This window comes from Aplidium turbinatum, chromosome 12, assembly GCF_918807975.1.
Source record: "Aplidium turbinatum chromosome 12, kaAplTurb1.1, whole genome shotgun sequence".
Taxonomy (NCBI): Eukaryota; Metazoa; Chordata; class Ascidiacea; order Aplousobranchia; family Polyclinidae; genus Aplidium; species Aplidium turbinatum.
The window spans coordinates 12,741,418-12,764,732 of NC_137483.1; the positions used below are offsets into that span (position 1 = coordinate 12,741,418).

Here is a 23,315-nt window from a genome sequence, read left to right on the forward strand (position 1 = left end):
CAATAAGCTCACACGCCCGTACCTCATGCCTTGCTGGAAGATCGACAGACGACGCGTTTTACTGATCAGCAAATCAGCCCATTGTACGATGACGATGGAGGTGAAGAAGGCCGTGTGACAGGTGAACTCAACCACTTTGCGTTGGCCATAACTCTGCAGTGAAGAGTGCTGCTGTAATGTTTGGAACCCCAACCCAGACAGAAAAATTCGTCACTTTTACGTTGATTCAACGTCCGCGGACGTTAAATCTATGTAAAGATGGCGGATTTTTCTTGTCTAGGAAGCGACGTCAAGAACTTTCTGCCAGTTTTACAATGAAAGTTAACTCATAAAAAGGAACGGGCAGTTTTACGACCAGATTACAAAAATTAGTATAGGCAATGCCAATCCAGAACTGCAATGCACAACAGCTCCTCGATCAAACACACAAAGTAAACTTGGATAAACTACGCCAATGGCTCAGTAGTTACACTTTTACAGGGTATTAATCCATTAAAATCGTTGAATCAAAATTCCCACCTACTGAGCGTACGAATGGATGGGTTTTGCCAAGCGTGTACTGTTTGCATAGCACTTGAGACGTCACAGATAAGCAGACGCTGGTGAAATTGCGTAATAATAGTGATCGCATGGTCATCGGCGTATACTGTGCCAACAATCACGTTCCGAAATTGACGCTTTTCGCCAGTGAAGATGCGACCGATAGCAGTAAAAATTTTCATTCCAGAAAACCTTTTAGAGTTGCGATACAACCTTGCAAGTACCCAGATAGTAAATCAATCGTTTTTTTTTACATTGATTTAATGACAGCAGAAGTTGAACCAATGTGAAAAACGGTTGATTTGCTGTCTGGGTAGGCTTTAACAGAAAAAAAAAACTCACCCATTCTTGTCCGTACGAGTCCAGCACGGCGCCATTCGATCGGTCATCCCAATCCACCCGAAGTCCGAGGATACGATCCGGTTTGAAACCGTTCATCATCATGATGACGAAATAATTGACGAACCCGGCGAGGGCTTGCAACATTCCTGGCAAGCAAACAGAATCGCGTCAACCGAATGTAAAATGACGTTTCTACAGATTTGCAAAAGAAGCAAGCACTAAAAGATTGATCACACCAATTTAAGAGTTCTTATGCAGCTACAAGCGGCTTGGTTCTCGATGACACCATTCAGGAAAATGGGAGAATTGAAATCGCACCGATTTGTCCATAAGCGAGTGAGATAAGCCTCTCGTTCACCAATCTGTCCTTCACTGGGTCACGTGGTTGCCGCTTCATGATGTCACTTTCAGCTTGCTCGTAAGCGAGAGAGATGGCGGGCAACTGCAAGACAAACATGATCATTGGGCACGTGGGTTAGGATACTCCAAGCCTAAGGCTATCGCTTTGAAATGTTTTTTTTTTCCATACACACAGCCAAGAGACAATGGTCGCGACAGTTTCTTAGATTAAGCTAGAAACGTTTTGGAGTGAAAGAACACAAAAACACATTTAAAATAAATACAAGAAAGGCACAATTAGCCAGTTATCAAATGTCATTTTTAACATTGATTCAACGTACAAAATAACTGATTTACTGGCTGGGTAAGAACGGTGCAAAATACGACAGCAATTAAAATAATCGACCCGTACCAAGTCTGTTCCCAAATCAATGCAAAGGATGGTGACTGTTCCAAGAGCAAGAGGGATGTCTGCGAGGATGAAAATCAAGAACGGAGTGATCTCAGGGATGTTGGAGGTCAAAGTGTAGGCGATTGATTTCTTTAAGTTGTCGAAGATGAGGCGACCTAAAATATTTTATCTTGTTTCTTAAATCGTGAAATATATAGGCAAGTCATTTTAATGATTTTTGTTCAGGGCTGTGTAGTCGGAAGAAATTTAGGCGTGTCCGGAGTCGGTCAGTTATAAACCAAGGAGTCGGAGTCGTATATTTTTCGCCCAACCCCACAATCCTGCTTTTGTTACTGGTTTTACAAAAGCTTTAAATTCTTAATCAACAGCAGATCACCTACCTTCTTCTACTCCAGTGACAATGGAAGCGAAATTGTCATCGAGCAATATCATGTCGGCGGCTTGTTTCGATACGTCACTTCCGGCTATTCCCATAGCAACGCCAATGTCGGCTCGTTTCAACGCAGGAGAATCGTTCACCCCGTCCCCGGTAACAGCGACGATAGCTCCCTGGGAATTGAAAAAATTCTTGAAAATCTTGTAGAGCACGTGAACCGCAGTGTCATAGAAAGCTTTCAATGAGATTTACGGTAATGAAGCGTTGTCTTAACATTAAGTTTTGCCTAAAACAAGTGTGCCAACTGCCTGAAATTTACTCCAGCAAGTCACAAAAAAGATTATTTGCAATTTTCATGAGCAGTTTGAATGTTGAAGACATATTTTTCACTCAGAAACGAAACGTGTAGCCTACTATAAAAGCCCGGCTTCAGAAACAACAACTTAGCAATACGAGGGCACCATGTGTAATTGATGGCAATTCTTCGCACATTCCCAGCTAAAAGTTTCAGTGAACTAACAAAAACGCAGCAAATAACATGATACGTCTGTTGCTTGAAACTAAGCTAAACTATTACTGAGTTGTTACATGTGGTAAAAGCACAATCCGAGTTTCACCTGTCGCTGGCAACTCTCCACAATGATCAGCTTCTGCTGTGGCGACGTTCTGGCAAACACGATCTCAGTGTGGTTCTTAACAATATCGTCCAATTGCTCTTCTTCCAGATCGTTCAAGCTTGATCCGTGCACGACGACCGCTTTAGCGTCCCTAGAGGATAAAAAAGAACAAATAAAATAGCGCCCCCTTAAGGGAAACAAAACCAAACTTACAAAACCGAGACAATTTATAGAAAAGTTTCTTCTTTTGTTGACTTTGCAAGTTGCTCAACAATATTAGAAAGAGTTTAACATTTCAGCTTGTTACTGACGCTGGGTTGACGTCTTCAATGGGTATGTTCATGTCCTTGGCGATATCTTCAGCAGTGAAAGTACCGGGGGAGATAATACCGACTCCCTTGGCAATGGCCTTCGCCGTGATGGGGTGGTCACCAGTTACCATAATGACCTGAAAACAAATATCCTTCAGTCAAAATTGGTCATGGTTGACAAGTTTAGGAGTTTGTCTGCTTGAATCAAGTTTTTAAGATCGTCTGTTACCAAGCGTCTTTCACAATCGAATGAATTTCAGATTTATCTTTCACGCGGAAGTGGTTTACCTTGATTCCGGCGCTTCTACATTTTCCGACAGCATCAGGTACAGCAGCTCTCGGGGGGTCAATCATCGACATCAATCCAACGAATGTGAGGTTTTCCAAAGGAAAGTTGACGTCCTCAGTGTCGAATTCAAAGCCTGGTGGGAAGGTGTCCGCCGGGAGGTATTCCTGGCTAAAACCTGGTGAGAAAGGTGAAAAATGAAATTGGTTTTCGAAGATACGTGATACTGTGCCACAATTTTTAGCATTGTGTTCAGCTGAGGCTCTAGATGGCTGCACTGACACTGTCTGCTTTGTAAAGCGCTGGCCGCTGGGAGCAACGCATATCTGAGATGGATACATCGCTATATAAAAACACACACTATTTCTATTTAAAAGCTAGCATGTTCTAATAACAATATAAGATCATATGTTCATAACCTGATTATAGCTTCACAGACTTTCAACTGACTACTAGGGCAACAAGAATCAATTAGGATGATGCTAAGTACAAACCAAGCACTCGCTCTCCCAAGCCACCGAGCTCAGCGTAAGCAGCCTCAAAGTTGTTCCTCCAAGTGTCTGTCATCGGCTCCTCCTTTCCGTGGTTCATGATCCGGTCGCAACGATCCAGGATGCGCTCGGGAGCTCCCTTCATCACCAGGAGGTATCGGTTGTCGGTTTCGTCTTCGGTTTCATGAATGGAAACCTTTGTACATGGATGAAAAGTTAAGGACTCGAGTATTGATTTGTTTACTTCGAGTTATTTTTGTTCAACCTGGGTCTATTATTGGGCTGACAGACAGATTTAGACAGCACTGTTGCAGAGACGATAATTTGCACAATTTTGAAGAAACTCTTTATCAGACTTCAGTGTCAACAGTTAAAAAAAAACTCAATGCAATTGCTCAGCTATTAGGCATGCATTAATAATGAACAAATTACAAAAGCCAAACAAAATTATAAATGTTTTTTTTAAATAAAACAAATATAAAATGATATTAAATGTAATGCAGTAACGCCTTGCGTAGTGACCGTTGTGCATTATCACAAAATGAAGAGGTTTTCCTGAAAATCGCATAAAACAAAACATTTGCAATGTTTTTAACCTTAAAGGGCCGGGGAAACCCAAATTAACTTTTTGCGAGTTTTTTGTTTCAGCGTGATGTCATTGTGTACAACATGCGTTTTAGCAAAACAAAATCCAAATTTTGTTGCCCTTGTCTCGCTAAGGCCGCTTTTGTTTGATACCCGTTTGCGAGGTCTCGCGTGCATCAAGCTGTGACGCTGTGACGTCACAAGGTACATATAGTTGTGGCCAAAATTTTAAGACCACACTTGATTTATGACCATTTTTGCATTACTTCAAAATAATGCATCAGATATTGTTTCAGTTGCATCATCTTTATGCATCATCTTATATCTGATGCAGTATTTTGAAGTAATGCAAAAATCGTCATAAATCAAGTCTGGTCTTAAACTTTTGGCCACAACTATATGTACCTTGTGACGTCACAGCGAACAGCATCACAGCTTGATGCGCGCGAGACCTCGCAAACGGGTATCAAACAAAAGCGGCCTTAGCGAGACGAGGGCAACAAAATTTGGATTTTTTTATTGCTAAAACGCATGTTGTACACAATGACATCACGCTGAAACAAAAAATTCGCAAAGTTAATTTGGGTTTCCCCCGCCCTTTAAAAAAGTATTTAATAAAAATTGAGTATATTAGACTTTAGTTTTCATCACTAAAAACTTGTTAAACAGAACGGCGTGAAAACAAAATCCAGGTAGTAAAACATGTAACAAAGTCTTTAACTACCTAAGTTGCTTCAATGTCAATTAAAGAAGGCGATAAGAGGGACCCACTGCAGACTATAACCTCAAAAATTGTTCAAATAATTTGTATGCATGACAAAGTTAATAGTTAACCCAGAAGCGTTTGAACGGGTTCCTTACAAGTTTGTATTCTCCACTGGCAAACAAAGCCCTAAAAAGAAATGCAGAAATAGTAGGCACAAACCTGGTATTTGTTCATGGAATTGAATGGAATTTCAGCGACCTTTGCGTTTCGTTTGCGTCTTCTTTCCACGTCACCAAGCGACAGTTCGACGCATTTCAGCAGAGCGGATTCAGAAGCGTCACCTGTGCATGGTGACAAGATTTTCTTTTTACTTTCGTGACTTGGCAACACTACTATGCGGCGTCATCAAACAGTTTGAAATTGTCAAAATCAACGCAGTGTGTTGACGAGTGACGAGCATGATTTATTTTGGGTCACAGTTTGATTATTGAAAAAAAAAATTGTCAAAAGATATTTTAACAAAGCATCTTCCCTTGAATTTGTCAATGATCCAAACAGTCTATCAAACATTACGTTTTGTCATATCAACATTATGTTTGGTTTTCAACAAAATTCATCTTCTGATAAAAACAATCGATTGTGTGGCAGACAGAGCAACGGACTGGCGACTACATCCATGTCTAAGGGTATGACTTCCCAGACAACAAATTAGTCGTTTTCTTACATTGCTTCAACATCTACACACGTTAAACCTATGTCTGCAGACGTTGAATCGATGTGAGACTGACTTGCTGTCTGGGTTGCTATACCAACCTACCGGCAGTGTCTCTTTTCAGAACGGGAACATTTTCCTGTCCTTGCAAGAAGGTGGCGCGGTTGCATAGGAGGGCGACTCTTGACAGGGCAACCCAGGTTTCGGACTTGGCGTCGAAAGAAGCGCCTGGCAAAACAACGACAATATAGTATCAAAAAGGGAGGCAAAAGCAAATTAGAACTAAAAATGGGTTTAAGTCACTGCCACAAGAAAATATATAACGTTAACGGTGGCATGAACTAGGTCTCTTAGCTGAACCAAACTGCAAGCTTAGAACCAAAACGAATATGGAGAACAGGTAAGATCAGGACATAAACGTTATTTCTTACCAGACTGGTCTTCTGTAGTGTCTGCCTCCACGATTTGGTTATCAAACCACATATGAGCGACTGTCATACGATTTTGCGTCAGTGTTCCAGTTTTATCAGAGCAGATTGTCGAAGTGGAGCCAAGTGTTTCCACAGCCTCCAAGTTTTTCACGAGGCAGTTCTTACGTGCCATTCGCTTTGCGGTGAGCGTCAAACACACCTGGAATAATATGCATTGGAATAAGCTTCTTTGAAAAAATTTTTTATTGAAAAATAGTGATAAAATTTACATTGCGATATCATTAAACAACGTTTTATTAATAGTTTTTACCGTGACAGTGGCAAGCAATCCTTCGGGTACGTTGGCGACGATGATACCAATAAGAAACACGGTCGCTTCAAGCCAGGTGTAGTGCAAGAACAAGGAAATGATGAAGAAAGTCACACCCAAGAAAACAGCAACTCCTGAAATTTTCAGCACGATTAAAGAACTAATAAGCAGAGAAGCTAGAGGTTTTTTTAACTTCAAATCTCCAGTTGTCAAAAGGTGTCCTTTTTTAGACCAATTTAGCATATGACGACATTGGAGAAGTGTAAGTTTTGTTAGCTAGGTGATAAGGAAAGCCAAGCTAGATAGTTAACCCAAATTGCAGTCGTAAAGTGTCGTGCAACAAAACCGGATCGCTTTAACGATGTTGCGCTCGGCCAAGAACCATAACTAACACCAATGTGAGACGCAAGCCGAGAACATAAAATACGAGACTATGACAAGAAATAGGCATGACCAGTGGATTGACGAGCAGCAGTTGCAAACTAAATGCCCCAAACTGCACAGCAGCGACGTGAGAATCTATTCTCAGCCGTTTCGACATCACTAGTCGAAAAGTGTGAAAGCAACATAAAAAAATATGGCAAATCGTACCAGAATTGTCACATTGCATTTGTAAAAATAAAGCAACGAAAAAATTGGACTGCAAAAGAGAATTGCGGAGTCCAAAAGAAAAAATTATATGGGTGTGCGTAAAACCACGCAGTGCGGTCATATCGAACGGCACATAACTGAACTAGATAGCAGTATATCGATCTTGTTGTCGGTTAATCAAGATGGTACACCAGAAGTAGTCGGGTACAATGACACGACGCACCGCAAATGTTTATATTCTTTCACACAACTTTTATTGTGTAAATTTAAAGGAAATTAAAAATTTAACGACCCAGAGTATTCTTTAACGATCCAGACTGGTGCAAATCGGTGTGTCAAGTATAATCGCAAAATCTTCCTCGTTTTATGAACGTCACACGCTCAAGATATTGAGATTGAACAAACAGTCACCGGCAACTGACGTTGATGAACTGGTCGCTTTGACGTAAACTAACGTAAATTTGATTCGATTCCCCCGGAGGATTTCTATTAAGCTGAACAATTGTTTGCAGTCGGTTCGAAGTTTGCTTGGTTGACCTAAGCCGACTGTTCAGCATGTTGCTTTTACATCGATTGAATGTTTTTTGACATCGAATCATCGCATGAGCATCAGTGTGCCGGGTGATTGAAAGCTAATGAATGATTAACAAAAATAAAGCGAAAAAAGCCAAGAGCTTTGCAGAAGAAAACTTTGGGCATTCTGAAGACAAAAGTTAAAGATTAACTTGATAGCAGAAAAAAGCGGCAAACTGGAAAATGATCGTTTCTCAGCTTGCAAAAGTAAGCCCGGTTTTTACATCGTTTGCACAACGAAAGGGTTCAAAAGGCAACTTTCCTTGTTGGGTTGACCTTGATAGTTTTGAAAATCTTGACTGATCACGACATCCAAAGGGTTGAAAGTTTCATAAAAGGTGTGATGTCTAACAAGACATGCATGGACTATATGCGTCGAAGACAACCGAAGGGAATTCCCCACAATGTTGGACGAGCAAGAAAAACTCTGAAGCGAGTTTCAAAAAATTGACATTCAAAATTTATCATTACAATAGGCCGCCATGAATTATTTATACGTACTAAGGAACGCTACGAAGCGGAACGGTTTGCGTCACAGCCTTTCAACGTCGAGCACAAGATTGATAACCGATGTTCATTTACATCACCATGGCACAAAAACGGTGCTAGAAACACAATTAAGCTATGACGGCTGTGTTAAAAATACACAAACGTCTATTGAGCGATATTTGCAAGAAAGACCTAACGTGACCTCAAGAGGGATTACACAGGAGAAGGAAACAACTGACCATCTCAGTCATTTAAGTTTTCCATCCAGCTATCCAGTTTGCTATTTAAACAACGAAATACTTGCTTTCGTATGGATCTGTTAGAATGAGACAGTGCAGACTGGACGAACTTCCGCGCCTGCACAGGGCAACAGTCTTTCGCACTCTCTGCGTTTTCGTTTTTTTTTTTTTTTTATGTACGTTTTGTGTCGCATCCGAACCAAAATAAATAAATAACTAAATATTAGCGGACAATCGCAGATCAAACCCAGTCAATGAAAGACAATAACCAAGATCGATAGATATTGTCCAAGTCGCGGTATAGAAAGCCTATTGCTGCTACAAGAAAAGACGAATCCAATGGAATAGAATGGAAAAGTACAAGTCAATCTCGTGGCGGTTTAAACTAGTTACTCCCAGTTTACTTTACACAAGCTGATTTAGTCACTCGAACAAGAAAGTTCACCTTTTGAAAGATAAGCTTGCATAAAACGATTTTTTCCATGAAATTGTGATAAAAACTTCTGTTCATTAACTGAACTAACCCGGGCGGAAACAATTGACGTTTTGCGTCGTTGCAACGTCTAGCGATGTAAACTTTTGCGGGCTGGGAACCATCAACCAGAATACAATAGAAAATATTTCAAACCACCGGCAACCGGTCTGAAAAAGTTACTTCCCGCCAAAATTGGCCCTTTTAAGATAGGTTCAACCTAAGAAGACGAAAGCCCAAAGATGTTGAAGGAATGTGAAAATGACGAATTTCGTTACCTCGGTCACAATTTGGCAAAATTTGAATTTATCCAAAGCAGTAATGGTCGTCAAAATTGAAGCAATGTAAAAAAAATTGGAGCATGATACAGATGTCTTACAAGTGGCATGCGTCACTTAATGGGGCGTGACGTTTAATCTCAAACAATGTGAATTGTGAAACATTGTGCATGGCAATTTGATCAAGTTTACAATATTATCTTTTTTTTAAGAGTGAAGTAATACAAGCTACTAATGGGCAATGGCATGGGTCAAAACTGTTTTTCTTTTTGCAATTGAATGTAAAAAGGATAACCAATTTTGCTAGTTAATTTGGGTATAACCGAAGCCTTTAGCACACGCATGCGTTGATGAGCTAAGAAAGCAAAACTAACTTCCCATGGTAAAAAGTCATCCATTATCACTATTAACATCTAACCAAAGATTGATCAGCGAAGTAAATTGGTGGCAGACTGGTAGTAGAATAGTAGCAACTAATGGTTCAAGCAAGAAGTATAGCTGTAGCCGCTTAAAAACCTGACTGTTAGCGGTTTCAAAGTTCAAACCTGAGATAATATGGATAAAATGCTCAATTTCGATGGCGATCGGCGTTTGTCCAACTTCAAGTCCAGAAGCCAAGGACGCAATTCGGCCCATGACTGTGTTGTCTCCGCATTTGATAACGACACCACGCGCAGAACCTAGAAAGGAGAAAGGTTGAAGTAATGCGTGCACTGCAGAATCAAGGAAACATTTTGTCTTCAGCTCTCCCTGGCAAACAAGTCCCAAGAAAGCAAATTGTTTTTTACGATTTAAAGTCTGCAGACAATGTAAAAATAATGTAATAAACGACTGATTTGTTGACTGGGTTAGTCCTTTTTCTTCGACTCGCCGTCTGCAGCCATGAAATCAAAAAAAAAAAAATGACTAATTTGCTGGCTTGGCCTGATCTCAAAAATCTCTCCACCTAATCATCTCGGTTCTTATCTGCTTTGCTGTTGACTCCCTCTAAGAAAAAATTGGCGTATCTACGTTTGCCTCCACGTTTAATCTCGTAACACATACATCTCCCCAAGCTGTGATGAGTCAAGTGTATTGCTCAAGCTACTCACCTCGCCTTACACCATGGTTAATAACCTTATAACCTGACTACTGCCACTTAAATGCAAGAACAATACCGAATGATTCTGAATGATTTTCAGACCTTTTACAATTCGATACAACAGTCGAATAAAATGTTACACGAAATGCCAAACTCAGCTTGAGGTTTGATATAAACTGCACTGGCAACTACACATTTCCAAAGTGCAGACACGTTACCTGAACTCGTCTTCCGATGCACTCCAATACTCTGAATGTAAAAGAATGCTTAAGTTCTCTTTTTTAGCCCTCTTACTAAGTTGTCAATGTCAAAAAACTACATAAGTTCGAAACATTTAACGCTTTCCTTTAAATCTTCTAAAAGTTCGTTTTCCATAAATACTTCAGACAAATATGCATAAAAAACCTAACTTTATAACCGCAAACTTACATCCGATTTCCTTTTAATTAAGCTTCATACATGTGCAAACTACAAATTTTGCACTAAAGACCAGCTAAAATATGGAAGTCAAAGTTTATTGCTAATACTGTATCACATGTACGGTAGTAAGGTAGTTCAAAACGATAACACAAAAACTTTTGAAAAAGCAAGTTTTGATCTGACCTTCAACGCAGTTGGTCGAAAAGAAGGCAATGTTTCTGGTTTCAATGGGATTCGGGTTCGTGCATTCTGAAGAACGGGATTGAGGCTCCGACTCACCGGTCAAAGAGGAATTGTCCACCTACAAGTTTGATCAGCGAAGGTAACAGTTAGACTCTAAAATGTTGCCATTTTACGTGGTTTCAACGTTGCCTAATTAATCGTTGCCTAATAATGGATATGGTGATACAAGTAAGGCACCTTTTGAAAATAAAACTCTTTGATTCAAACTGTCTTCACTGTTGTTTACGAAATAACTTTTAGCATAGTTTGCATGAATATCTAACAAATTTCTTGAATTTTTACAGTGCTCAGCATTCAACAAGAAAAGCCACACAGTTTCTTCATAGCTTAAAACATAAGGTCATCTATCTACACAGTACATACCAAAATAGTGGTTGCCAACGATTAATGTAGTGCCCGCCACCCTATTGAGATTTTTACCTCTCTCATGCCAACAATAATAACTAGTCGCATAGCGACTCACTTTCTGCTACTGCCAGAATTCTAGCCTTGCACACTGCAAATCGCAATGGCAAACTAATGCGTCCCAAAGTACTTGGTGCCTGTGCAAACGCAGGGAATTTTCTTTCCTAAGTCTTCGCTCAATTTCCTTCCATATTTTACCCCCTACAGGGATGTCACCTCTTCGTGGCAAGCCACCACTTGTAGAGATGATCAATCATTGAACAAAAAGAACACATCACCTACCTTCATCGACGAAGCAGAGATGATGCGGAGATCTGCTGGTATCCTGTCTCCTCCTTTGACCTCACAGACGTCTCCAACTACGAGGTCCTGGGCCAAGATCTGTGACTTCTCACCATTTCGTACGACAAGGGCGTGCTGCAGAGATACCATGAGATGTTTCCAAAAACTTAAGTCGTAAAATACGTGACGTCAAAGAAAGCCGTTGCGTTAACCTTTGTCTGAATAGAATTTTAGGAGCGACTTGGTGGTTTAATTTATAATAAAATGGAAGAATCATTCGTCGCTCAGCTGGATGAGCTACCACTAACCTGAGGCACCATGTTCTTGAAAGATTCCATAATTTTTGAACTTTTTGACTCTTGGTAATATTGAAAACAACCGGTGATGATTACGACAGCAGCCAACACAATACCGAGGTACAACTGAACAAAAATGACAAGTTCAGTTCAAGAGCCGTTATGAAAATAAGGTTCACTATTGCATGACGAGGTTGACCTTACACAACTAATACGTAGCGTTACAATTGAGCCAAAAACAGATGCTTGAAGTTTTTCTTGTTGTTTCATTGTTAAAGCACAAGTTAAAGTCTTGGTTTGCGGAATGTACAGAAAGTTTAAGTGTGGGATTAGACAAAATCAATGTGTCAACAAACAAAATCCATCTGTAGAACGGTACTTACATTGTCCAAGTTCGGGTTGTCAGAGCCCGCTGCTTCAAGTCCAAAAGCGAAACAACACAAGATGGAACCGAACCAGAGAAGTGTTGAAAACCCTCCGAAAAGGTTCTTACAAAACTTTATCCACTCCGGCGTGGTCTTTGGGGGAGTAAGGGCATTCGGCCCATCCCGCTCCAAATACTCCGCTGCTTGTTTTGATGTCAACCCCTGTTCAATGAAGCGGAAGATTGACAATTTGCTGCTTCAACCAACCCAGCCAACAAACCAGTCGTTTTTTACGTTGGTTCAACGTCTGCAGAAGTTGAATCAATGTAAAAACACCTGATTTGCCGCTTGGGCAATTGAACCGAGAAGACGATTCTTTAAAATTTAAATGAAAGGAACGTGGCCATTGTAACAGATAGAACAGTAACAATGCAATTTTAATAATGACCACGCTAAAACCACGGAATGGCCCGTTTCGGTGAGTCCGATTCGGTGAGTTCGATCCCTTAACGGGGGACTTTTTCATTTTTTTTTTTAAATTATCGGGTACCATAGCCTAATTATATATCATTGCCGTTTTAGGGTTAGGGGTTTGGGGTTAGGGGTTAGAGGATAGAAACTCACCGAATCGGACTCACCGAATAGTAGCAGACCCCTAAAACCAACGTAGTTCAATTGAAATGACGGATAGCTTTCCTTTGAACTTTTATGCAGATTTACAAAGAGTTATAATTAGTACGGTATTAGCGTCGCACTATCAGATAAATCTCATCTGAAAAAAAAACTTGTCCAGTCCACAAACGTAAATAGAGAGGGCCTTCGGGAAATGGCACAAAGCTGTGTGCGCAAAAGCCTTCGCTTAGGAGAGATTGAGCGAATTTCATCATCCATTTTATGTTTTATTTTAAATAGAACGGATTTACCACTGTAGCTGAATAAACCATAAGCTGATGTTTCGTTCGTTTTGATGTAATCGTTCGTTCGATGTAAAAGATTGTGCGCCAAAAAATAAATTACACTACCAGCACATTTGCAACCAACTGCAACATTTTGTCATTCGCAGTGTATATATGAAATTTGCCAGAAATTATTTTAAGAACCATTAACTACCCAAGGAGCGGAATGGAGCTTTTTCCTAACCATCAATAACTGCTCTCGTAAAGTAACTAGTGGGAATTTAATTAACAACCGCAACAGTTATGACATCGGGTTACAAACTTGCAGTGACATCTACAGCTCGCAAGATGCCGGTAGTTAAGCACTTGCCAGCTTCTTCATGAATTAGTCTGGCCTCCAACACTTTAGAGACATGTGCAATACAAAAAACGTAACTTTTAACAGCAAATCTCACCTACTCATCATGTGCGTTTACAAGTTAATGATGATGCCACTGAACACACCAAAGCATTTTTTTGCTTCAGAATACGATTACCAGAGGCCAGTTTATGTTTTTAGGACAAAAATATTAGTTGAAAAATTATTACGCTACGACTAATGTTGAATTAACATACTTAAAACTGATGTCTGTTTATGGTTAAAAAAAAGTAACCTCTCTACCCAAATTGTATGTTGAAAGTCGATAGGCTACAATTAAACTAAAATTTAGCAAACCCACCCTCTCTGGGTCAGAGTGATATCTATCGAATAGCTCTTCCAATGGCACTCGATGCTCGTCCATTTCCAACTCCTTCTTTAAATCATCCATATCCTTCTTTTCCTTGCCTTTCTTGCCTCCCATCTTCTTATTGTTTGGATCAACTACTAAAACGTCGGTTTCCCCTGGTGCGGGTTCTTGGAAGGCAGTCTGCAAATAAATGAAGATTTCATTACTGGTAATGCCTAGAGAAAAGCATAAAACACTACCCAACTGAAATAGATTCTTGGGATAAATTAATCGTCACTTATTTCGCTTTGTCCTCATATTTTCGGGCTGATCTACACTTCAAAATAATTTATATTTAACATACATCTCAACTACACAGTTTCTGTGATAAAGATTCTTTGTTTACTTTTTTACACCATTTCAACCTAGTGGGAGAACCTGTCGTTGATATATCCGTTCTTTTATCAAGTGTGGGAGTTTATGTAAACTGTGAATATTATATTCAATTTAAAACAACAGATCCTTCCGCTCTGGAAAGTGAGCTCAAAACAACATCAGAAAAACATAAAAATGTACAGAACATTGGCATAGAACACTGCAGCAAGAGTACCCATGACAAAAAATTTTATGTACAACATCAGGTTGTGCTGCACTTGCATTTGTGTGCCAACTTCAAACCTGACAGTGGCCCGCAATCAAGCCTGTAATTATTGTTATTATTCGTTGTTAGGATGAACTAAAAAACTAACAATCGTAAAAGACAAAATTTAACAACCGAAAGCAGCAAATCAGCCTCAGCCAGAAACCATTCCTTTTTGACGTTGATTTAACGTCTGGAGAAGTGGAATTAATGTAAAATGAGCACGATTTGAGGGATAACACAGACTGTGGTAGCGGGATGAAGGTAATTTCATAGCGCTTTGTACAAGATGATGGCCCTGATGGGGTGAGATTAACAGTGTTACTGTGACGGTAACTTGCTACCCGGACAACAAAAATCCACCATTTTTACATTGATTCAACGTCTGATGATGGATTTCGCTGTCTGGGTAGAGACGCGTTTAAGCGACATTCACAACAAGCTGGCTGCGCTGCAAGGGTCTCCCGTCAATCATGAACGATTCTAGAAGCGATTGCCGACAGATTTCTTATTACGCTTCGGAGCTGCTTCACGAAATCGAACTGATGGCAAAGCCAATATTTGCTAGGTAATCTTCATACGAGAAATAGAGGTTTCAATAACACAAAGCCATAAATCCTGAAAAATCAATTAAACAAAACATCTTCGTGTTGAGCCGCATTCACATTACAAGCCAATATACACTACAGTACTAAACAAACAATGCTAAGTTGTCTGGAAAAGCTCAAGTGGATACCTAGATAGCTTGACTTTCTGAAAGAAAAAGGCAGTGGCCTCTGTGACCAAGCTCAGGGAACATGTTGATTGTTGGTGCAAAAAATGACGTGAAGGAATGTACTTTAACGTTAACCCATGCTTACCCACAAAGTTGGACAATTTAAAACTGTGAATTTTCATAAAAAAGTTAATCTTAAAGGTAACATTCCTACATGGTTTCTTTACTTATGAAGTTGTGAGGATGCAACAACTCAAAAATCATCAAATCAAAACAGCGGCGATGATTTAACTTTTGCAAAGTTTGAGCATATCAAAAACTAATTGTGCCACACCATACAGGCGGTCGTCTTAGCAGGCCACATGCAAGTAGAGAATAAGTTGTTTATATTAACAAACTCTATATACAAAGTCAATGAAAAGAATGCCTGAGGCTGTTGGCGAGTCTAGTACCGGCAGAAACTGAATAAAATATTGAAGCTTAGCGTATGCTACATTGAAACCGTTGACATAGATGTACAAGATTAATAAAATAAGTCTTTATCTTCGTGTGTATCAAAATCGTACCGCTTCAAACTTCATAACCATCGGATATCATCACGTTATACTAACCTGTACAAACAGTGGACGCATTGCCACTTAGCATCATGATGTTACATAATCGCATGAAATTAAGTTCCTGCAACAAATGTAGTAGCCTCTGCAACGCGCTATTGTTGACTGGTGCGGAATTGGCCGCTAACAGTCCATGTTTTAACACTACACGAACACAAAAGGCGTGAACAAATGTCACACGCAGCGCAAATTCAGTGTCAGTGTCAGCTCTGGCAGCACGTTCTATAACAACGGTACCTTGAAGTTGATTCAACTGGAAACTACTTCTCAGAAGCAAATGATGGATGAAGCTTCTTTGCTTATGACATGCTGTGAGTTTGAGGTACACGAAATACATTAAAATAGTGGGTTGGTTTATTTGGTGTGTTGTAAAGTTTTGATAATATGCGCATTGCAAGCATTCTCTTCTGTGGTTTGCACGAAACAAACGTTGGTTTTGATGTTAGCAGTTTCCGCCGATTATCCGCCCAAGATTGTGATTAGGTTTTCTTCGAAAACTGAAGCAAAATATCAAAAGCTGAAAAAACTTAAGATCTCAACATTTGGAGCTCAGCCGAAGACTTGCATTGAAAACGATCATTCTATAACAGCAAGCCCACAGGCAAAAACAGATTCAAGGTACGCATTGTCAATGACGCTGCAAAGGTGACATTGAATTGTCTGGTGGAAAACAGGAATTTCAAAATTGCAAACATGGTTGTTACCTAGTGATATAATTAAACGCGATAGCTACCCTGTAAAAATTAGTGGACGCAGCAAAATGATGTCATTCCGACGTTAAATTGACATCAAAATTTGCTACCTGGAACCAAAAGCAAGAATTTTTACGTTTCCAGTAAACCAAAGCTGGCAACCACTCGGGGCGAGTTAATTTTTAACAGCCGGTTATTTGGCGGGATCACCGGTTTGCTTTGCAATAAGCGGATGAATATAAAGCGTGCTGTCGTAAAATTGCGATGAAGCTAAATGCTAACTGATGTAAAAGCTACGAGGTCGTTTACGGCGTGAGACATAGAGCAAACAACCGAAGATAGGGCGTGCGACTGACAAACGAGGGAACACAATTTAAGCAACACACGCGCTATACTCAGTAGCCGTGTCACAACAGCAGATTCAAAAGTTACACTTAAAATAAATCATCTATGATAAGGTCATTTCTTGGATAAAAAAAGGTCTAAAAAAAAACTGAATCAACATTTGCTCTTTTTTTCCCCATACAATCTAATACCACTACTCAAAAATTGATGGTCACGTTTATCACTATCGCTAACACACACCTAAACATGTAAATAGCAGCTTAACAGCGACTGACCGTTAAAACCGTGTTAAATAAACTGGGAGATTGTTATTTAAGATTGTATTTTTTTTTAGTAAAGTATAATCACTCACGTTTGTATTAGAAATTACAACAAAGCAAAAATCTCGAAAAGGCGATATAGTTTTATCAACAGTAAATATTGACTAGAGCAATATGGTGAATGTAATGTAACCTCGGTGAAGACCACATAAATGACAGAACAACCAAAATCGAATGCTCACATATGACGCTTGTAAGCAAATGTTAATGCCACCTAACAAAGGCAATGAAGAAGTTTATTGCGCAAGAAAAGCATTTGTGATGGACAGTTTAGTAAATGTCTCTCAGCTAACGTTGCCCTGTCCCTAAAGAGTTATTACAATGTACACTGTACAGAAGTATTTTAAATTAGATTATGACGTTCAAGGACATAGCCTACCAAGCACCACTTCTTGAAAATAATATGATGCTTCTATTTCTTGATACAATGCGAAAGTGGTACATCACGAAAGACCAAAATTATGCAATACTTTCCAATATGAAATGAAGACATTTTATGGCAAACTTTTCAAAAATTGTTACCAAACGTCAATATGAATCACCCTCAAAGTGATCTTTGTGACAGTCACTTCAATGCTTTTGGACCAACTGTTGTGACCTATTTCACAACTTTGTTTGAAAGGGCACTGGTAGATGCAAAGTCATAGCTAGCAAACTTAAAGATTGAAAAGTTCGCATTTACACTGGACAATGTATTTCTAAGGAGAGCTCGTCGTCTGCTGCTACGAAACAGACGTGATACTGTATCTAACCACAATCAATTATACCAGTGACTGCAATTTTGACATTGCAATGCATATTAACGCAACGTCGGGTAACGTGTTCGTAGAGCGTGGGTGAAGAATTTTCTTTCTTTAACGTCCGTGCTGTTTTAAAAGTCTATTAGAGCAACACAGCCATTTGAAGTCTACGAAGTAAAATGAGTCTGGATTTCGGCGACCGGCGACGTGTCCTTTTCTTCTTACTCCAAAACGAACTTGGATTTCAACGCACTATACTATAAATACGCACTGAAGCAGCTTCTACAAAATTTTACTTGACTTTATCGATTCAGACACGTTGCCACGCACTCTGTATCTTGAAACGCTATTGCGTATCAAATGCTAATTCCTCCTGGGGTAAAGTAATTTGCCCTTTTATATCGTTTCAACGTCTTGGAACATTGAAGCGAATTTAAAACAAACTTTCAAAGATTTCTCTACTTTCTCAACACAAGCATAGATTTATGATACAACAAAATTTGTTTTAAAATATCTGTCAGGAATTAATGCTATAAAGTGAAGAAACGTTTATGGAGTTTCTAAAGTATGTTCTGACAACTGCAGGAGTGCTTTTGTGCTCTACAATCGAACTCAGAAAACTTAAATGGTCAGTGTTTGTCATTTGCTACAATACAAAGTTCAATGGCAAATCAGTTTCCGTGAGAGGCTTGCAAGGTTTGTATTGGTAGATCTGAGAAAACTGGTGCAGCTGAAATTAAACACGATGAAGGAAGAATGATAGGCATTTATTGGTGAACTTTTAATCGATTTGAACAGTTAAAAACAGTTATAGATGTAATCGACCTAACCAGGCGGCTTATGAATCAAATGAAGGACACAGCACGACTTCGACTGAATTTGCGGGGAATGGCTTAATGGAAACAGTTTTGTTTAGAGAAAAGATGCAACCTAATTTGAGATTTCCAATGCTTTCCTAGACAGCAAATCAACCGTCTTTTTACATTGATTCATGTTTTGTTTTTGCAAATTTATGTCAAATTATAGATTTGTATTGTTAAGTCGTAAGTACGTGTCATATGCTAGTGATTGGGTTTAGTTTAGTTTTATAAAGTAAACAAAACGAAATCAGTGACACATCGACTGGTAGAGGGAACTGCAAGTGGAAAATTTCTTTTCAAACAACGCTAGACTGGCCAACGTCAGGTCACACTATTTCGCAATAATGGCATTGGAAAATACCTCTGAATTACCGAACAGATCGCAGACTGGGAAAATTTGGTAATGTGGAAAGGCTTGAGTAAAATTCCATTCTGTCGCTTACAGCCTTTTGAAGAGTATTTATGCAGGAAGGTGTAGATAGGTTTTTACGACTCACCGGTGTCACAAAACATTAACAAAAAAGTTTGTCGAACTTACAGTGAACACACACTGACTGTTGTTGATACAAAATGTGAATACACCAGAAATTGTGGCTAATTATGCAGCTACCGTGATGGACCTTAAACTACTACGTTGAAGGGAAATTTACAGCCAATGGAACAGTGTCAAAAAGTGTGTGTGTGTTGAATTTCATCAGATTGTCTCAATTTCCACAGTTTGCAAAGTATAAAACACAAAAACTGATAGGGATTGTTGCCATCAACATGCCTTTGATAGATTAGTACACAGCGTCTAAGTATTGCACTACGACTGAAGTTGGCAAATGATGAAACTGAGCATGCCACAAGTCAGAAAATTCAGATTAGCAAGCGATGACCAAGCAAGTCCAACCTGAGCAAGTAAATCTCATTTGCTGACTTGGACAGTAGCTAAAATGTGCTTGCTGAGTTGTCGCATATCGAGTGGTCTGACGACCATTTTTCCACACCACACACAAGCTTTTTTTAGTAAAAAAACCTAAGTGGTCTGATGACCGTTTTTCTACACCATGCACAATGTTTTTCTGGTAAAAACCTTGCGTGTTGTACAACAGTTGTGGCAAAGCGTCGCGAACTAACGGACGATGCACCCTCATATCAGTGTTGACAGTTTAGACATGTTCTTTATTAAAGAGTTGTTTATTCTTGTCGTACCGGTACGACCGTTTCGTTGACACTCATACTACGAGATTCAAAGCATTAAATTAAAAGAAAATAAATTGACCGTGTAGCTGTTCAACACACACACAGTACATTAAACATTTGTAAACTAAACAAAACTCAGTTGGCTTGAGAAGATCGATTACGAAATCCATTGTCAAAAATTCTTCAATTAAGGCTCCTGAAAGGTGCCTGGTTCCAAAACTATAAACGTGGGGCTGAATACTTCTTGAGTTACCATCACGCAAGAAGAGCGCATTTTCAGTGTCTCGTTACATCGCTTCGCTTTAAATAGACGTCATAAAATGGTGAGAAATAATTACAAAACTACTTTCGACCAAAAAAACAATATCCCTTGACGACCATTGGTACCCTTGAAAAAATGGTTTCGTGGGGGTTAAGGTTGAAAAAACTTAACTTGTGAAATCAAAAATGACTTAAAAGACTGCTCAAAGATCGAGCTGTAAATTACCTTTCACTTTTATATGCCATAGTACTGTAATGTAATAATAATGTAATGTATGAGCTAGATATTTGCTGTAGTTCTACCGCTGGGAATTTGCAAAAAATGCAACAACAATCCTATCTTACAATACAATTCGGGTAGAGAGGTAACTTTTCTAAACCATAAACAACACTACATTTAACACTATAAAAAAACACAATAAGTGAACGTTTTCAACTAGTCATACAGCCCTTTTCAAGCTTGTAAGAAAAACGTTTTAAAAGAAATACTAGAGAATCATACAAAAATTAATTAAAAAATAATTTTCTTATAAGCTCGAAAAGGGCTATTTGACTAGCCGAAAACGTTTGCTTATTGTTTTTATGCTAAATGTAGTGTTGTTGCTGAGTTATGTCTGTTTACAATCCTACCTTAGGCAACCAAACTTATTGTAGTGTTAAATGAAAATATTACCAGTCAACACGATTTTTGCAGTATGAACTTTGAAAACTGATTGAGAGTAATTTTGGGGTGCTGAATCGAATCTGACCTCTGATTTTGCCTATCACGTCAGGTTTGTGAGATATGATAACAACAAATTGTTACTTTTGTCAAAAGTGGACAATTTGACGTTGCGTTTGTCACACATACACATTGTGCTATATCCAGTAATCCGTGCCATGGGGTGCATAAATAGCGGAAATATAATACATCCACAAACCACAATCGTAATACGAGTTTGATTTTGACGCAAAATTATTAAATAAAAAGTAATGAAAAGCTAAAACGTCCACATATATACATTTCTTGAAAGATGGTTTTAGCAACGTAAATCATCTCACTTGAATGAACACACTCAAACAAACTGAGGCGAGGTTTCACCTCTCACGCATGATTTCACGAATACAATGAATCGTAGAGCGATAAAAGTGAAGAATTTATGCACAATATACATCGCTAGCGTGATTAGTTCGACAAAATATAAGTGTTATTAAAGCTGCTGTGTTTTCATGATACTTTGAAAAGTTGAAAGTTAGTACCTCGATAAGCTGGCGTCTTCGCGTGCAGCAAGCAGGTTTGAAATAGGTTGCGTTAGCTCGTCATATTAAATTCTTAGGTTCCGCTGTTGTGCGTTCTCGCGAGGCGTGACCTTTCTGACGTGTACTTAGCCGCTGACGCGCACTATCAATTTCGTTGTCGTATATTCTTCCTTGCTCGGTTGCGCGCCTTCACAGTGCACTATGATCAAATTGCAAGAGACTTTGAACGTTCGGAGGAAAAGACGCATTTTGATAAAGAAATGCATGGACTTGGAGTGAACCTGTTCGATTGTGCTGCCATGTTTGCAAGTCACAAAACATTGAGACTGAAACTGATCGCTGACTAAACCCAACGCAGCCCACGTTGCAACGATAAGCAAGGGTGGTCTCACAGGGCGTGTTAGTTCAACAGAAACAATTTGCTGCCATCAAGACTTGAAGATATTAATCCTTAGCACCAAAAGCGGTATGTCATTTTAAGAATTCGATCAGATAGCCACTGCACAATACGTTAGAATACATGCTGTCACAAGCTTTTATGATACAGAGATATAGAATCTAGAACTAGAAGTTGGTTATAAACCACGAACAAAAACTTTTATGCCAGTGTCTCTCTGAAAATATCCAATGTAGATCAAACTTTATTACAGCTCAAACTAACTAAAAAACGCTGAGAACAAGAAACTGTTGAAACACCCATAAACACATCAGTGATAAGAAACCAGATGGTTTATTGAGTTCAAGTAGAGCATTGTGCGGGATAAACAAATGCCGAGTTTCCTTCAGGAAAACTTTCCATTTAGTTGCATGAAAATAGCAAAGATACAGCTGCACATCCAAAGAAGATGGATATGAAGGACAATGCCTGCAATCACAAATAAAGAGTTCGTACTGTATGCTGTTAGCGCTGTTTTATAGAAAATTGACTGCAGTAATAACGACAAGAAAACAAAGGGCATGGATAACTTCAAACAAAGCCCTGAACCCGCTTTACACTTCATCAGGAAGATAGTGCAATTGCCTTGCTGTAGAAACTAGATGTAACATCAAAGCTGAAAAGTGGTTTCACAGAGGAACATTTTGAATTCTATGTTTTGTCCAATTACCAGTACAGGAGATTTAAACTATGAATAAGAGAGGAAATTAATGAACAACATAACTCAAATCTATCAGGCATATCATCAGGAAAAAAGATCTCTGCTTAATGAATGACCTTTTTATCAAATCTTTATTAAAATAAATCACTTAGCTAACAAAGAACATTTTGAGACAGTACTGCCGGTGTAACCTGGCCGGTGTAACCTACACACCGGCAAAGTTGGAAAGTTCAGCATCTATATACTTGTTAAAGATCTCATCTGAAGCAATGCCTATTTTTCCCAGAATACAAGTATTAAAGAAACAAATAAATCACACCCAAAACACATCACAAGCACTAAAGCTATTCTCCAATGTGAAAGAAGTAGTCTGTAAAAAGTTTCCAAGCGATTATTGCCACCAACACAAAAGTAAAGAATTAATACACTAAATTAAAATATACCACACAAAAACTGGAAGTGAAACTTAAAATAATGCACAAAAATAAAAACTATTTACTTAAGGTTAATTAACTCTTTCTACTTTCTGCTCTTTGCTAGCTTAGTGATTAAATGGGTTACCGCTAGCCATTTTTCACAATCAAATTATCAAAACATTCAGGCAAATCCAACACAATGCCCAAGTTATAATATAACAGACAAAAGATTCATTCATGAAAAATCAAATATTTTAAAACTCAGAAATATTACACAGCTTGAATTACAAATAATTTTCAAACACACATGCAAGGATTAGTATAGAACAGAAATATGCAACCTACACTACAAGAGTAGATTAATAGCCAAGACTTGGTATAAAATCATCAACAAGT

At 38.9% G+C, this 23,315-nt stretch overlaps 1 protein-coding gene across 1 annotated transcript in view; it reads right to left on the reverse strand.

Annotated features, from left to right (window-relative positions):
- The window catches only part of LOC145781011 (sodium/potassium-transporting ATPase subunit alpha-3-like), a 31,045-nt gene that overhangs the window by 5,130 nt on the left and 2,600 nt on the right, over window positions 1-23,315 (reverse strand). The window contains exons 2-20 of the mRNA XM_082592716.1: window positions 13,808-13,996; window positions 12,211-12,414; window positions 11,840-11,953; window positions 11,532-11,666; window positions 10,785-10,902; window positions 9,646-9,780; window positions 6,459-6,592; window positions 6,149-6,347; window positions 5,823-5,945; window positions 5,225-5,346; window positions 3,718-3,910; window positions 3,226-3,401; window positions 2,938-3,074; window positions 2,627-2,777; window positions 2,014-2,182; window positions 1,634-1,788; window positions 1,201-1,324; window positions 883-1,028; window positions 23-153 (exon numbers count right to left, since the gene is read on the reverse strand). Coding sequence (XP_082448842.1) covers window positions 23-153; window positions 883-1,028; window positions 1,201-1,324; window positions 1,634-1,788; window positions 2,014-2,182; window positions 2,627-2,777; window positions 2,938-3,074; window positions 3,226-3,401; window positions 3,718-3,910; window positions 5,225-5,346; window positions 5,823-5,945; window positions 6,149-6,347; window positions 6,459-6,592; window positions 9,646-9,780; window positions 10,785-10,902; window positions 11,532-11,666; window positions 11,840-11,953; window positions 12,211-12,414; window positions 13,808-13,996 — 2,855 coding nt within the window. The remainder of the gene's footprint in view (window positions 1-22; window positions 154-882; window positions 1,029-1,200; window positions 1,325-1,633; window positions 1,789-2,013; window positions 2,183-2,626; window positions 2,778-2,937; window positions 3,075-3,225; window positions 3,402-3,717; window positions 3,911-5,224; window positions 5,347-5,822; window positions 5,946-6,148; window positions 6,348-6,458; window positions 6,593-9,645; window positions 9,781-10,784; window positions 10,903-11,531; window positions 11,667-11,839; window positions 11,954-12,210; window positions 12,415-13,807; window positions 13,997-23,315) is intronic.